The sequence below is a fragment of the Phragmites australis genome, chromosome 19 (genome assembly GCF_958298935.1).
Source record: "Phragmites australis chromosome 19, lpPhrAust1.1, whole genome shotgun sequence".
NCBI classification, from domain to species: domain Eukaryota; kingdom Viridiplantae; phylum Streptophyta; class Magnoliopsida; order Poales; family Poaceae; genus Phragmites; species Phragmites australis.
Window position 1 is genome coordinate 6394029 of NC_084939.1, and position 16591 is coordinate 6410619.

Genomic DNA, 16591 nt, shown 5'->3' on the forward strand with positions numbered 1-16591 from the left:
TTGCTTCGGCAGGCGAGGAGGTACATGACGGCGGCGGCGGCTTTGCTGACGTCACGCCTCAGGATTATTCCCCAGCGCCTGCGTTGGGTTTTTACTGCACATGCTCTGCGACATTTACGTATCAATTTTCACTTTTGACTTATCAGACTTTGGTACTGTTCCCGAAATATACATTTGACTACTATATTAGACCATCTCCAACAGCTATCTTAAATTTTCATCCTCAAAATATTATTACAGCATTCCTTATCACTATTACAGCATCCGCTATCACTAATACTGTAGCAGTACTGTATCACTGGATACAGACTCTGTTGGAAACGAATTTCCAGTGCTACCGTACACCGCAAAGAACTGTAGCACTGGAATTTTTACAGATGCTGTTGGAGATGACCTTATTACTAAAATATGTTTACATTTGTTCTCACTAAATAATACTGTAAAACTAGTATCCAACAATACTGTGAAACTAGTATCCAAAGCAAGTCTACTCATACAATTTTCTTAAGCTCAATACATAAAACGGTATTGATGATTATAGTTTACACATTTTGACTCCATGCAATGAAACATCACTTATTTGTGAATGCGGGAGTTCTGTACTGACGTACTACACTTGTAGCTATTCGTTTTTATGTTGCTTAAAAAGTAAAGGTTCAAGCTCAGTAAGTTCAAATAAAAAATGGCAAAAAATGAAAGTAGATGCAGGATGTGGTTTTGCTTTGTGTACTTAGGTAATTGATAGTAATTCATGTGATTGAATATAGTGGTGAGAAGACTGTGATCAATTCCTCAAACGGACAAGCCTTGCTCTTTTTTCATGAATGGCAGAACTATTCATGTTTTGGTTCGAGCTAAATTTGCGATGCATTATTTCACCAACTAAGGACGCGACATCTAAAAAAAAAACTAAGGACATGACGTAACTTTTGTGTACAAATATGAAATTGTTAAGAGACTTTTGTGATGTTAATGTTAAATTTGCCATAGGAAAAGGAATCTTTTAGGTGATGTTTGGATATTGGGAAATGAAGGTCAGGATAGGGAAATAAATTATGGGATGAATCTATTCCTATATTTAGATAGAGGGTTTGGAAAAAACAGTAGCTCTTGGATCGGGATATGATGCTCTCTTTTCTCACCGTTTTAAACCCATGGGTGGGGGTGAGATAGGACAGGATAGAGTAAAAAATATGTAAATTTACATTTTTACCTTTAAAAAATATGTTCTGACTAATTCTTCTTAAAAAAAAAAGAGTATTGTAGTCACTTAAAATTTTATTTCCTATCCATATCCTAATGCATTTCTAACATAGAAATAGGTGTAAAAGCTTTATCCTTATCCTTTACCCACCTCTTCTTATCCCACCTCATTTCCCTGTCCTTAATCCAATCTCTATCCAAACGTCACCCTAGTTTCTTCAGAGTATGGATGAGCAATGTTTTTCTCGAGACGAAAAGAAGAGACAGGGACTTCGATCCTCGAGTATTCACATGTGTCAAGCGCCTTTTTTTTCTTGTTCCTAGGTCTTGCTCCCACTTAAATAGAGCACGTTATGTTGATTATATATATATTTTTTTTTTTCGAAAACCCATGAGTAGGAGCACTACTCTTTCATTTAAATACAAGGAGAAATCCATGGTTACATGAATTGTGATTACATAGGAAACTTATGTATCACCTCAATGATCAACGCTATCTAAACAAGCTCTGGCCAACCACATGCTATCCGTCTTAGCTAGGTTTCTTCTTTGATGAATCTGACGACTTGAAGTGGTGGCCGGGATGCACTGTCGAACCCTCTTTGGTTGTGTTCCTTCCAAATGCTCCATGACGTGTACATGGTGACAACTGCAGCAATACATTTCTACTCTGTTGATAGGGAGTTGAGGGAGCTGTGCCACTAGTCTTGAATGGATCGCCCTGGTGCTGCCGGTGTGACAGCTCCATTTGTCCAGTGTCGCGCCTTTCTCCCAGACTTCTCTTGCATAGCTACAATGACACAATGTTGGCAAATATGTGCCGCCGTCTCTTGCTCTTGGTTGCAAAGAGGGCATACAACATTGCAAGGCCAATCTCTGACGGGTTTGTTAGCAGAACCTGCTCAATGAGTCTCATAACGTGATGAACTGTGGGGCTGCCGAACCAACTAGTTCTCAGAGGTAGCTCTTAGGGAAGCGATCTAGGTTCGAGCCCCGACGCCCCTCGAAGGCGCTCGTGCAACTCCTGTGCAGCTGTGTGAGTGTGGATCTCCTCTTTAAAAAAAATTACGTGATGAATTCAACCATCGACATCCTCACAAAACCTCTCATTCATTTGTTGTCTTCCATATCATGTGTCACTGATCTATTTTTCTGTCATATCAGCCTAAACAAGTTCAACATGTCTATTGGGGTATGTTCATTTAGGGTCTGTTTGGTTGCTCGCATGCTCTCAGTCTGACCCGTATAAGTCATACAAGCTGAGTTGAGATAGACTGGAAAGATGTAGTAAAATTTGTTTGGTTGGCTACATATGCTCACCCTTAACCATGGTGAGTGCAGAGTGCCAGAATTTTGCTTTGCGCCCATCTCCAAGCACGATGACCCTGCTGATTCTAAACAGTTGTCTGTCCACCGTGTCACATGGTAGATTAGTACCAACCCAAGATCTGTATGGATCCGTCCATTCCACCATAACCACCGCATGCACAGCGTCCTATTGAACATGCTAAGGTCGAGGATGTTGAGGTCGCCGTGTTCTTTGGCCTGCAAACCCTTTTTTAATTGACAAGACAATGTCCTTCGTTAGTCTCTTCAGCTGCCTTCCAAAGGAAGTTTGGTCTGATGCAATCCATCTTCTTAAGGGCCCATTCTTTATATTGACTATGTGAGGTTAGAGGAGAAAGCCAATCTCCAAAATTTTGCCATTTTTTGGACTTGGAAAGGCGTGGGAGACTCTTCCAACCTTTTTACTGTGAATCAGAAGCACTTTTTAACCTTAGCCTCTTAAAACTATAAAATGTGAAATTTAATCATAAAATCTTCTTGAGTTTACATACCTGCAATGCGGTAAAACACAAAAAGTTACTCTACACTTCATCGTCTTCCTCTATGAATGGAACCTTTTCCTATGCATTATGTCTGCTCCAGGGCGCCTCGTAGTGCATAAGGCAAAAAGGCTGCAGTTTTCATTTTTGGTATTACCTTAGTTCTCTTTTATTTTACTTGTCGTTTAGGACATCGATACGGTCTCCAACAAGCATATTTAACTATTACTTTTGATAGCTATTTCTTGATAAAAGTTGATAAAAATCAGATAATATTAAAGTATTTTTATGACAAATTACTACTATCATTTTTATATGTCAAACTCTAATAGTTTTGTATATATTAGTAATTAGAGTTTCTAAATTTAACTGTATGTATTCTAAGATGATATTTATTTAAGGGAGTAGTATACCGCACCAGCCATTTACCACAAAGAGATGTACCGTACTGTGAGGGTAGAACTGAAATAGAACCTCCGATAAACATGCGAGAAGGCAAAGTACAAACATCGGGTGACAGACTGACAGTTAACGGTTCTTTCTGAGATACTAAAGATGACGGTTACTCAGCAGGCTCGTACCTCACCACAGCAGTAGCAACAGCTTAATCGGTTACTGACAGAAACGGCAATGAACACCTAACCGGTTTGGGTACAAAAGGAGCACATGTGCGTCACCTCCTCCTCTTGCGTAGTTGGTGGCTACTACCTGCACACAAGAACTTGAACTGACAATCTGAAGAACTGCTAGACCAGATGATGCATAGGCGAGTCCTAAAAGTTTTTACCGAGTCCGATCAAAGTAATACAAGAGTCGGAGTCGGATTATGTGTAACATCCCAAAATTTGTAACCCAAACATTTCTTCAAACCAAGAAATAAAATTGTTGCCATTTGAAAAAGAGGAAAGAAAAGAAATCAAAAGAAAAAGAAAAATCCCTCTCAGGACCTCTCCCTCTCTCTCAGCCCATCTCTCCCTCCCCTTTCCTCGGTCCAACCCATCGCCCCGGCCTCCCTCTCTTCCTTCAGCCTAGCCGCCCTTCCTACCCTGCCCTCTCTTGCGCAGTGGGCTGAGCTGCCCAGCCCACTCTCCCCTCCCGCGCACCTTCCCTCCTCTGGGTCGAACCGCAGTCGCACCCTCTCTCTCGTCAACCTCTTGCCCTTTCTTTTTTCCTCTGCCCCCATAGTCGATCCGACACCATGTCGATCTCACGCTGAGATAAGGAAGAAAACCACCTGGCGACCGCATAGAAGGAAACCCCAAACGAAAAGAAGGGAAGGAGACCACGCAATTGAAGGGATCGGAGCTCAAAAAAATGGAAATCACCCGCACAAAAATTTGTCAGCCACAAAACCTTAACCGATGTCGAGCCCACGCCCCCAGGCTATACCCCGCCCCCAAACGAAAAGAAGGGAAGGAGACCACGCAATTGAAGGGATCGGAGCTCAAAAAATGGAAATCACCTGCACAAAAATTTGTCAGCCACAAAACCCTAACCGATCTCGATCCCACGCCCCCAGGCTATACCCTGCCCCCAACCCCTTGGAGCATCACAAACTCCTCCACAATCCCCTACCCCCCCCCCCCCCAGTTTCCAGAGCTTGAGCACCGCCCGAGGGTCCTCTCACTGAGCGCAAACTGCCACCAAACTCTCTCGTAGTTGTCGAGCTGCTCCCTGATGACCACACACCAAAAAAGAGATCCCCGTCACTCAGGGACCCTACTCCGCCGCTCGTCGTCGCAGTCCGACCACTGGAGCATGATTTCAATGATCTCCTGAGCCGTGGTGCCATGTTTGCTCATCGTCGTTGCCGCCCATTCACCAAAGCCGAGGTAAACCTCCATCCCATTGTCGGATCCCGCGCGACCGACAGAGATTAGAGCTAGCGTACCCCTTCACCCCCGTTAGATCTTAGTCGTTGATCTAGAAGTCAACGGCTCAGGTTTAAATAGAGCCTATCGCATCAGTGCGACCACGTCAGCATGCCACGTAGGCACATTTGTCCTATGTTGTAGCCCATTCAACCTTATAGAGCCCTATCATCATGTCTGGTTAGCATGATGACATCACATTTATGCAATAAATCAGTTTTCCTTTAGAAAAATAATTCATGCAAATCTTACAATCCGAAAATAGGTTTTTCTCTAAAGGAAAAATTCTATAAATACATTAATAAATTTGATAAAAGTTTTTAAAATGTTTTCCTTGGTAAAATAAATTTAAGTAAAAACATTTAATTCTGTTTTAATATCTTTTAGTGATAAATAATAAATAAAAAATTGAATAATGTTTTAATCGAATATTTGTTTTAATGTTTAAATAGGTTTTATTTAATGTTTTTTAATTCTGGAAAAATATTAAATAATTAGGAACTGAGTTTTTCTTCAGTAAAATAATTTAGAATGATCTATTTTAAATATTTTTAATTCTAAATAATAACTAGAAAATCTAGAAAATCCCAAAAAAATCTAGGAAACTCTAAAAAATTCCTACACCTTTCTGTCACCCTTCCGAGCCATATCTACACCGTTGAAACTCTAATCTAATAATTTTCTTCACCAATAATTCACCAAAAATAATAATTTAAGCCGTCTTATGTGTTTTTGGCTCTCTTTTTTTGGTTTTTGGTGTTTATTGCCTTGTTTTATTTTGCGCTTAGATTCTGACGTCCAAGAGGAGGAGTTTGCATGTTTTTAAGATCATGAGTTCGAGGAACCTGCTAAGCACCAGGGTGAAGACAAGTTATCCTTGATGCATTTTGATCCTAAGTTTTCTAAATATTTTGTTTACAAAGTTGTATGCTTATAGTTGTCGATGGGGAATCCAAGTTAGGAGGCTTGACTTAGTTTTCCTATATCTACCTTGTCACATTGGTTTTGGTGGGATTAAGAGCAGAATTGCTTAGTCATGTTTGGGAGTTGGATCATGACACTTGATATAATAATTTTGATAATAGTACTATGCAACATGAGATAAACTTGGTGATAATGTTTTTAGTAACATGGAACTTAGGGTATGGGCAAGTTTGACAAGTTGGTTGGTATGTTGATGTGTTCCAGACAGGTTGTGGACTTTGTCAGATACTTGGTGATTTCCCTGTGTCCAATGATGACAGTCTTGCTTAGACCATATTAAATATTGGTTTATAGTGCGATCGGATCGAGCTTAAAAGTACAACCATAAGTCTGGTATGGGACGGGTTTGACCAACTAATTAGTTTTCTCCTAATATAATGTAAACTGGTAGTGGAACAAGGAATTGAATGGAAACTCTCAACTAATTCTTGAGGTGGATTATTTATTCAGTTATTTACTTTTGCTTTTCTTAAATATTTTATTAAATTCTACCTTTATACAAGTTAGCCCCTACAAGTCTTATTATTGTGAATACATTCATTTCATATTTTACCATAACTTGTGAAGTATGAGACATACTCACACTTGCTATAATCATAATACTCGATCGAGAAAGATTCTTAGGATTACTCTGAAGATGGAGAATTTTAGGGCCTGTTTGGCAGAGCTCCCAGAACAGCTTTCTGGCTGGAATCAGGGGAGGTCTGCCAAACAGTTGTTTTCAACTTTTAGCTCCCCGAGTAGAATCCGTGAGAGTAATTATCTGAAATGAATTAGAAGCTGGGAAGCTGATTCCCTGATTCACTTGTCGCACAGAATCAATTTCTCTATATATTTTATTTTAGAGAATCACTTTCAGCCACAAAATTACTTCCTCCAAAGAATCACTCCCTGCAGAAAAAAGATCAGAGAGAGCTCTACCAAACAGGCCTTAAGGTGATGCTCTACAGCGATTGTCTGTAGGAGATATGGAATAAGAAGACTATAATAGTTACATAGTTTATTCACTTTTTGATCCTTGAAAGTCTCCTCTATAATAACAAATATTTACACTTAGTTAATGATATTGTGTTATATTTTCGTCTGTAAAGTCACATATATTAAGATCAATTTCTGACTCAATATGTGGCATGAGTATTTATCTGTCGTTAAACCGATCCCGACATTCTGGCACGTGAGTTTGTGTCCAAGTGATACTAACAATGCATATAAAGCAAAAAAAAAACTAAACCAAATTAAGCTCTAAACAAGCAATCGAGCTCCCGGACCATGTTTCGGTCTACATGACACACGCACATATATACAATACAGCTAAAAGTAGCAAAAAGGAAGAATTAATGTCTGACGAACAACGACGCTAGGATGGAAAGAGAGAGAAGGCAGCGAAAATCCTGGCGATATCAACCCCATCTAGGTGGCACTAGCAGGACTGAAGGATCACGCTGCGGGTTTCTCGTCGACGAGCTTGTCGATGAGGTCGGCGGCCTCCTGGATGGTGGTGATGCTCTGGGCGTTGTCCTCCTCCACCGTGATCTTGAACTCCTCCTCCAGCGCCATCACGATCTCCACCGTGTCCAGCGAGTCCGCGCCGAACTCGGTGAACCTGGACTCCGGTGTCAGCGCCGCGTCCTCTCCCAGCGCCAGCTGCTGCTTCACGATGTCCATCACCTTGCTCACCGTCTCCGCCTTCGCCTGCATTCGTGCACGCTCAGTTAAGTTCAGTTCACCGGCTAGGCCGTGCATGGTTGTGCCGTTGCAAGTCCAAATTGCGCATGGAAGTCGTCGAACGTTACCACGCAGACGCGAAAGCGAGAGGGTCTCAGGAAGATCAGGCCCGTTCTGGTCGCCCCCATGGAGATGAGGTTCCGGCCTGATACTCCGCTTCCCTGCAAGTTTCAGTCAAGAGGCAGAAAACAGAGTGAGAGACTGAAACAAATTTCAGGTGCACTGTCAGAGAAAGTTGCACAAGACAAAAACCAAAAAATGTAACACAGGCACACTCATCCTTCATAAAACAATGCCATCCAATCAACGCGGGAAATCCCTTTTAATCGAGCGGTTCAAGTCCTCATAAAGTACATAAATAGTGTATAGGTCTCAACTTCTGTGGATAGACAGCACTACATTATTTTATCCAAACTAGGTTGCAGTTGAAGAGCGCAAAATGTAGGTGGAAAATGTTTTTCTGTTCATCACTTCAGAAAAGGTCCATGCTATTTGCTGACATTAGCTTTTCAGGAAAAAAAAAGATCTGAAAAAAATCAGTTCTGGTCCTACACCTCAAATCAAGAAAAAGTTTTGCTTCAAAGGCTACTGCAATGATTGAACGGAAGCTGCAAGCCTGCAACCAACTTTCAGACTGTATTCCAGAGGCAGATGTTGTGGGTCCTGCTCAATGTTATGCAGAAGTGCTGCATAGCATACCTGCTAGATTCACTGGTCTCTCTCTCTCTCTCTCTCTCTCTCTCTCTCTCTCTCTCTCATATTGTGAGTAAAGCAATCAGCAGCCAAAGCTACAACCTACTGAAAACACCCAGTATCTGTCACAGACTGCTTTAGCTACAACTACAGGATTGCAGCTCATAATCTTACGCATGGTACTACACTACTACTAACTAAAAATAAATATCTACCAAGAAAACAGGACACAGACGCATACATTCGCATTTCAGCCTTTACCTTCCAAGTTACGGCAGGTGCCTTGCAGCGCCCAACCTTCGCCGAGAATGAGATGGCGGCGTACAGAGTGGCCATTGGAGCAGCTGCACTCAGCTCGACCGAATGGGTCCGGTACGAAATGGTGGTATGGGAAGCAGAAAGGAGGAGGAGAGATTGCTAGCTGAGCTGCACGGTGGAAACAGAGATGTGTTAGTGCAGTGCAGCAATGGAGTAGCTAGGCAGTGACAGTGCTGCCTTTGTGGATTAGATTAGGGCCTGCACTCTCAGAGTGGCGCAATTCTGGCCACCCGCGCCACCTTACTACCATGACCCTATCTCAGCGTGTGGGCCCCGCAGCCAACTCGCAGCAGTGAGTGATCTCATGACCCTGAAGCTCTGAACTAGGAAGAAACCAGACAGGGCCTACATTTTTCTTAGGGATGAAATTCTGAATGAACTTTAACTTCACATATAATTCTTTGTCATCAATGTTATAATATTTTTCACTCTTAAATGCAGCCTCAAGATGAGCACGAGAAGACAACAAGCTCTTATCATCCAAGGAATACAATATATACAAAATACTCCCTCCGATCATAAATACTTGTCGATTTTGACTTTTCACGCTTTTTACATACAACTTTGATCATTATTTTCTATTAGAATATAATTATAATATCTAATAAAAATATAATATTATGAAAATATTTTTCAAGACAAATCTACAAGTGTGATTTTTATGTTTCCAAACTAAATATTTTAGAAACTATTGACGGTGAAAGTTTTAAAAATTTGACCGAATCTTGATCAAAGCGACAAGTATTTATGATCGGAGGAAGTAAATAAGAAATCAAAAGTATTTTGGTACCCTTGTTATTGTTCAAACCTCCTAGTAAATGAAGCAATAGCTTAATCAACAACAGGTATAAAATAATTGACCCTAAATGACTCCTGTGAAAATTGTGAAGGAATAGACACATTATTAGGGTTCTCATCAATTGTTGTTTTCTTTTGATTTTACGCTTGGTGTGGAATGTTGGATTAATATCTGTCACACCCAGTTTTAACGGATAAAACCAAATGCGGCTTATATGTGCCAAAAAGGTTAACACACATAAGGCCGTCATAGTTGAAGTAACAAAAACAATACTTTAACTTATAATCTTTCACTTCTTACAATAAAGACTTCATCTAAACAACTTCAAAAGCTAAACGACAGCAGCAGGACGAAAGCATCAGCGACCAAGCACTCCATAGGCACCGACTCGAAGACACGCTCCTAGAACGCCAGGTCATCATCTTGGAAATCTCCAAAGTCTTCCACTGAGCAGCATATGTTTTGTAGGAGATAGCAAGGGTGAGCACATAGAGTACTCAGCAAGTGTGGAAAAGTAATAATATGCAGGTTTATATCAAAAATAGGCTAACATATGATATATTTACGTAATGCGAGTAATGAAAATATATTTAGACTCAAAAAATATTAAACAATTATTAAGTGAATGTAACCTAAATAGTTCAACACCCAGCATACAAGGCTCCCCACCTTGCATACCACAACCGTCTAGTACTCCCTGTACTATAACCAAAATCATGACCAAACCCATAACCACAACCCACTAATCATGTGAGGATCCAAGTCTCTTATAACCGTGAGCACGGCTGTTATAACAGTTTTCACACTCTATAGAGGTTGTCCAGCTTTCTCCACAAGTCAGTGAATTCCATGTTGTCGTGTTCGCGAAACACTTAACACACGCCAGTGGTGTGCCGTCAAGAAATCATCGAATGCCATTTTTCCACTAACCAGAGACTAATCCAGTATACGTCTGCCCACTAGGTTTCACCGCGAGGATTTACGCGAGTTCAACTCCTACCCAGAAGCCCTCTTTTGTGCTGACATAACACACACTATATAGACTCTAACTAGTATGTCACGCCTTACCCATAACAACCTCATGGTTGGTATGTTACTTCTTGGATTTTCGCTCCACGAATAGGTCATTACTTAGGTTACTTGAGCAAACACTACCAACATCATAACCATGACAACCATCAAAACCACTTTTCTCAAGGTCTAAGGTTCCATGTTGATACACCATTAACAAATTAACCACCATTGTTGCATATGTTCATTAGTCAAGATTATGACACTTCCCAGTATCCCCAAAAGCATGGCTATGCAATCTACTCAATAAAGATACCTAACCATAAACCACTAGGTTCCAAGGGATGATAAAGAAAAATCTAGGAAAAACCCTAACATAGGTGACTACCCATCATATTGACAGTCACTGCATGCAATTTGTAAAACAAAATATTTAAAAGCATACGTTCAAGATGATCAAGTACACTTGCCTTCTCCTTACTGCTGCTCAGTGTATTCTTGCTCCTGGTCTTGATGTTACTCAAATTCATCCAGGGCATTGTCGACTAATCGCACAATTACCGGCAAAGCACACAAACAAAATACACTAAGAACAAAACACAAAATAAAAGAACAACAAGATAAAAATATATCTAGAAAGATAGAGCTCTGAAAAACGAATATAATGACGTAAGAATCGCTTAAAATAGAGCTATGACGAAAAAGATATGCTAAAAATAATATTAGGGTTTATCTTGAACAAGAAAAGGATCTATTTGTAAATAACAAAAGTTTAGGGACCTTTTTTTTATAAAAACAGAAGTACATATATGTAATTTTAGAAAAGTTTAGGGATCTAAGTGTAAAATGAAAGGGCTCTTTTTGTAATTATAGAGAAGTTCAAGGGCTAGATTGAAAAGTTATCAATTTCTGGGAATTATCAGATTTATTTTTGTATTGAAAAACCTTGATTTAATGCGTAAGCGCTGATTCGACAGACACATCAGCACTTTTCTCGATGTGGCGCTGAGGTGGCTGATGACGGGGCAAATGAGGTGGCCGGGGCTGACTGGGATTAAAAGACGACACGCGTCGGCTTCCGATTGGCTGACGAAGGGGTATTCTCCAATCTAATCTAGGCCACTGGTTTCGGATCTAAAGGTGCACGATGATCGAACGACCGGGGAAGAAGGGAAGCGGCGGCGCCGAAGGTCTCACGGCGGCAGATGGCCGGAGATTTCACCGAAACCTCGTCACCGGCCATAGGGCGCGATGGTGAGCGGCGGAACATGATGACAAGCTCACGGGGAATCCATTTTGGGGCTTACCGGGGGCAGTGAAGCACCGGAAAGAGGTCGGCGACGATTGGGGCGGCGGAGGGCTCGGATCTTCGTCGGCGAGGGTGCTCCGGTGGTCAATCGGCGATGCGAGGCTCGGAGAAGCTTCAGCACAGGCAGACGGTTCCTCCGGTGGCTTCAGGTAAGGCTTGGCGGCTCTGGAACAGTGAGGCGGCAAGATCGGCCAAGACGGTGGTGATGGCGGCGCCGGAGCTCGAAGATTCGACGGATTGGCTCAAAATCCAGCTGGTTTGGCTTGGGGAAAAACCGAGGGAAGGCGGGGCTTTATATAGGCGCCACGAAGGGGCTCGGGGAAGGCCAGGGCTCCTTGGCGGCGTTGTTTTCAACTCGGACTCGGCGGCGACGCGGCGGAGATCGACTCGGAGACGACTAATCTGACGTGGGGGTCCCAACTGGCAGCGGCTCGAGCAAAAGCGGCTTCGGCGTAGGCGTCTTCAACGGCGGCACGGCGCTGGGCTGCAGCAGATGCTGCGCTGGGCCGACTCAGCACGCGGGCGCGGCCCAGGCGGGAAGAGGATGGGAGAAACAAGCCTGCGCGGGGAGATGGGCCGAAAAGAGGAGAGGGCGGCCTGAAAGGGGTTTTAATCTTTTTCTTTTTTTAAATAATTTTCCAAATCTTTTGAATTCAAAACCAAAGCAAACAAATTCAAATCAAAAGCTACAAATGAAAACCAAATAAAACAAAGGAAACCTAAATGCCTAAAAACAGCATGAATGCACTTAAACAAATATTTCCTATGTAAAAATTAGATTCTCTTTTTATAAAAATAACATTTTATCTTTTGAAATCATTTAAGCTCAAAAGTAAATTTTAGCAAATTTTATAAATTGGCAAAAATAGAAAAATTAGAGTGTTACAATATCCATCTCAAGTGCAATTTATTTTGCAATTTCCAATGCATCTGAAAAACTAGTTTCTCTATACTTACTAAAAAAGGAAATCAGCCATGTACTTTCTTAATTTTGAAAGAAACTATAATTATCTTTTCAAAAAAGAAATCAGCGTATGATGATTATCCAGCATTACGCTCAGTCTTCTCAAAAGGACCAAGCGCCACCAGCGAGGCGGCGATGAAGCAATTCCAGCATCGATGGAGGTGGAGACAGAGCACAAGATGAAATTCATCTGGTCAAAACTAGAGCACTAATCTCATCACACAAGAACATTGTGCCACTCGGGTAAAAACCAGAGTACTAATAAGCTAGGGTATTACACTCTACCTCTTCAGGGTTGGCTGGTGTATTTACAGTTGGACTCCGAAGATGCAGCATAGGAAGTCAGTAACCAAATGTCAGTTTACATCACCAATGCAAAATGAACAGAATTGACAGTCCATTTTTGTGGCTTCTCAAAGTAAAAAAAAAGAGGTAAATGCACTGGCAGTTCTGGAACTTATCTTGATGTATCATTCAGGTCCATAAACTCTGAAAAAGCATTTCTAGACCACTAATATTGTCAAACCGTATCAATCAGGTCCATACTAGCCACAAGGGGATTTTTGACGCTGACGTGGCATGCCACGTGATGCCTGTGTGGCAAAAGCGATACCGAAAAAATTAGAAAAAACTAAATAAAATTAAGAAAAACTAAAAAATCAGAAAAATAGGAAAAATCAAGAAAAAAAATCAGAAAATAGAAAAAATTAGAAAAATAGAAAATAAAATCTGATTTAAAAAAAATATAGAAAAAATTAGGATGCATGAATATGTCACTAGACTACATGCAACATATCATATTCTATAACACATTTTACTTTTAAGAAAGAATTAGAATAGAAAGGATCAACGAGTGAGTCTATTGCTAACAAATAGTATAGCGTAATATGTCACTTAGACAACATGCAACAAATGAGTCTATTTTACTCTAAACAGAACAAGAATGAAAAAGTAATCTGTTAACTATGACCACTGGTTACACATAAAGGAAAGATGAGTGAAGAAAATAGAGCTTTTTACGGTGATCCATAGTAGGTAAGAGATAGTAAACTTAATCTGTTGATCCACATAATTAGATATTTTGGTAATTATGATAATTTTGTTAAAATTACCCATCATGTCATTCAGGGCTATATCAGTACTTTGTCTGCATGTCGAAAATAGTCGGACACAATCATGCGCTGGCTCTCTTGCTCCCGCTCCTGCCGCCCTCTCACCCCCGATCGCACCGCTCGCGCTCCCTATTCTAGCAATAGACTGCCTGCTAGCATGTAGGACATATTGCATGTGGTCTAGTGACATATTACGTTATAGTATCTATTAGTAATAGACTCACTCGTTGGTACTTTCTATTCTAATTCTTTCTTAAAAATAAAATGTGTTATGTGTTGCATGTGGCCTTGTAATATATTCATGCGTCCTGATTTTTTTAATTATTTTATATTTTTATATTTTTTATTTTTTAAAAACTCTAATTTTTCTTGATTTTTTTATTTTTTATTTTTCTGATTTTTTCCTTGATGTTTTCTATTTTTCTGATTTTTTTTTTTTTCTTAATTTTCCTGATTGTTCTTAATTTTTTCTATACCGTCTTTACCACACAGACATCACATGGTATGTCATGTCAACCGCTTTTGCCACATAGGCATCACGTGGCATGCCACGTCAGTGTCAAAACCCTCTTTAAACCAATATAGAACTGATTGATATAATTTGATAATATTAATGATCTAAAAATGTATTTTAGAGTTTATGAATCTAAATGACATATCAGTATAAGTTCGCGGACCACCAATATAATTATCTCTTAAATCTCTTAAAAAAAGAGGAACAAGATTTCTGCTGGAGTTCATCGAACCTAGTCATGCAGAGAAATCTAGAACTTTAGATCCCTTTCCTCTCTCGAGCCCTCTCCTTTCTCATGCAGCACCATACTGTAGTAGCTTCTTCCCCAACGTGATTTCCACTGAATCCCTCATTCCATCTTGATCGGCCCCCTCCCCTATCTCTCCCCGGTGGAGTTTCCTTGCCGGGGGTGAGCGACTGAGCGGGAGGGGGTCCCAACTCCCAAACCGTTTTAGCTGAGCTTATAGTAGCTCTTCGTTCTTTCTTTCTCTGTACAGATCGAGTGATCGAGCTTCCCTTTCTGGCTCACTGTCCATCGCCGCTCCGCCCAGTGACGGCGATTTGTACCTTCTCCAGCGCCAGTAAGGTCTACTCCCTATTTGTACCTTCTGGTAAGGCCTTTTGCTTGTGCTACTGGCTTTCTCCTCGGCGTGCGACTCCCCTTCTGCCATCGCGGCCAATTTCTCAGCGGTGCACCTCGCTATCTTCCACCACTTTGAGTTGTGGCCGAAACTCTTTAGTCCCTAGGCGTGAGCTGCCATCGCTTGGGCCCGTGCGGCACGCCGGCGCCCTGTTTATGCGGCTGTGCGGGCAAACGGTCGGCCATGGTGGTGTGCAGAGCCTGCAAATACATGTCCATGTTGGTGCTCTTTGTTAAAGAATTTGTATTGGGATCTGTTTCCTTATCTCTAACTGAATATAATTATCATCAACTAAATATAAGTCTTGTATAGATAGAATTTAGGATATGATTGTATTCGGTTTGAACTCCATGTAATCTATCTATAAATTAACATGAAGGCCTCGTGAAAAAGTTTACGACAAAATCCTTTTCGTCTAACATGGTACCAGAGCCATAAGACACAATGTCAATCCAATCCACCATCTCTGCCGTTTTAAACTCATCTAGCCCTAGTGCTTCGTCAAATCCTAGCCTTAGTCTTTCTCTCATGTCATCCGGTCATCCGATCAACATCAAGCTTGGCGGTGACAACTATTTGCTATGGAAACGCAGATTATGCTATACCTTCAAAGCTAACAGCTCGTTGGGTATGTGGATGGCACCAAGGAGTGCCCATCACAGATGATCACGGCGACAGCAGAAGAAGGCGCAACTCAGATTGTCAATCCAGAGTTTTTGATCTGTCATCAACAAGATCAGTTAGTCCTGAGCACCATTGTCTCCTCAGTCTCTGAAGAATATCTATCACACATGATGCCTATGACAACAACATGTCAAGCATGGCTTGTCCTGGAGAGAGTGTTCTCCTCTCGATCACAAGCGCGTGTGATGCAAATTCACATGCAGCTTGCCAACTTGAAGAAAAAAGATCTCTCGGCATCTGAATACTTCAGATAGATAAAGACATTGGCCGATACTCCCTCTGCCATAGGTATGCCGCTTTGGGAAGATGAAATTATCTCTTATGTGTTTACTGGTCTTTGTTCAGAATATGAACCTTTGGTCACGCTCCTTACCACAAGATCTGAGGAACTCATTCTCAATGATGTCTATTCTCATCTCCTAAGCTCTGAGCATAGGATTGAGCAGCATAACACTGGTGTGCAATTTAACAACTCCGGCTCCTCGGTGAATTTTTTGGCTCGGAATCAAGATCAGGACAACTACATCAACCGACGTGGAAGAGGAAGAGGACGTGGCCGTGGCCACGATGGTAACCAAAACCGTGGTCGTGGTAGCAATACTTTTGGGCGTGGTGGTGGTAACAATGTTCAACTGGCCTGTCAGATCTACGGGAGAAACAGTCACATGGCTGAAAGATGCTATCATTGCTTTGATCATGCTTATCAAGTCAACGAAAGACATGCACAGGTTACTCCTACAACACCCTTATATCATGTTTATCCAAATTGGTATGCCGATACTGGAGCAACGGATCACATAACCAGTGATCTTGATCATCTCACTGTTCGGGAAAGATACCACGGAGGAGATCATGTTCAAGTTGGCAATGGAGCAGGTTTGCAAATCTCCCAAGTTGATCATTGTGCTATTAATACTACTGCCAATCCTTTAACCTT

General features: G+C 41.3%; 1 protein-coding gene and 1 non-coding gene across 2 annotated transcripts; one reads left to right on the forward strand and one right to left on the reverse strand.

Annotated features, from left to right (window-relative positions):
- Positions 1-7110: 7110 nt before the first annotated feature.
- LOC133901007 (acyl carrier protein 4, chloroplastic-like) lies at positions 7111-8843 on the reverse strand. The gene is made up of 3 exons (XM_062342300.1): positions 8564-8843; positions 7678-7770; positions 7111-7576 (listed from the first exon to the last, which is right to left on the reverse strand). The coding sequence occupies exons 1-3, from the start codon at positions 8636-8638 to the stop codon at positions 7322-7324; spliced, it is 423 nt and encodes a 140-aa protein (XP_062198284.1). The 5' UTR covers positions 8639-8843; the 3' UTR covers positions 7111-7321.
- A 7104-nt stretch (positions 8844-15947) lies between these two features.
- LOC133901113 (small nucleolar RNA Z247) lies at positions 15948-16086 on the forward strand. Its single transcript, XR_009906648.1, has one exon. It is a non-coding gene; the product is annotated as a small nucleolar RNA Z247 (small nucleolar RNA).
- The last annotated feature ends 505 nt before the right edge of the window (positions 16087-16591 follow it).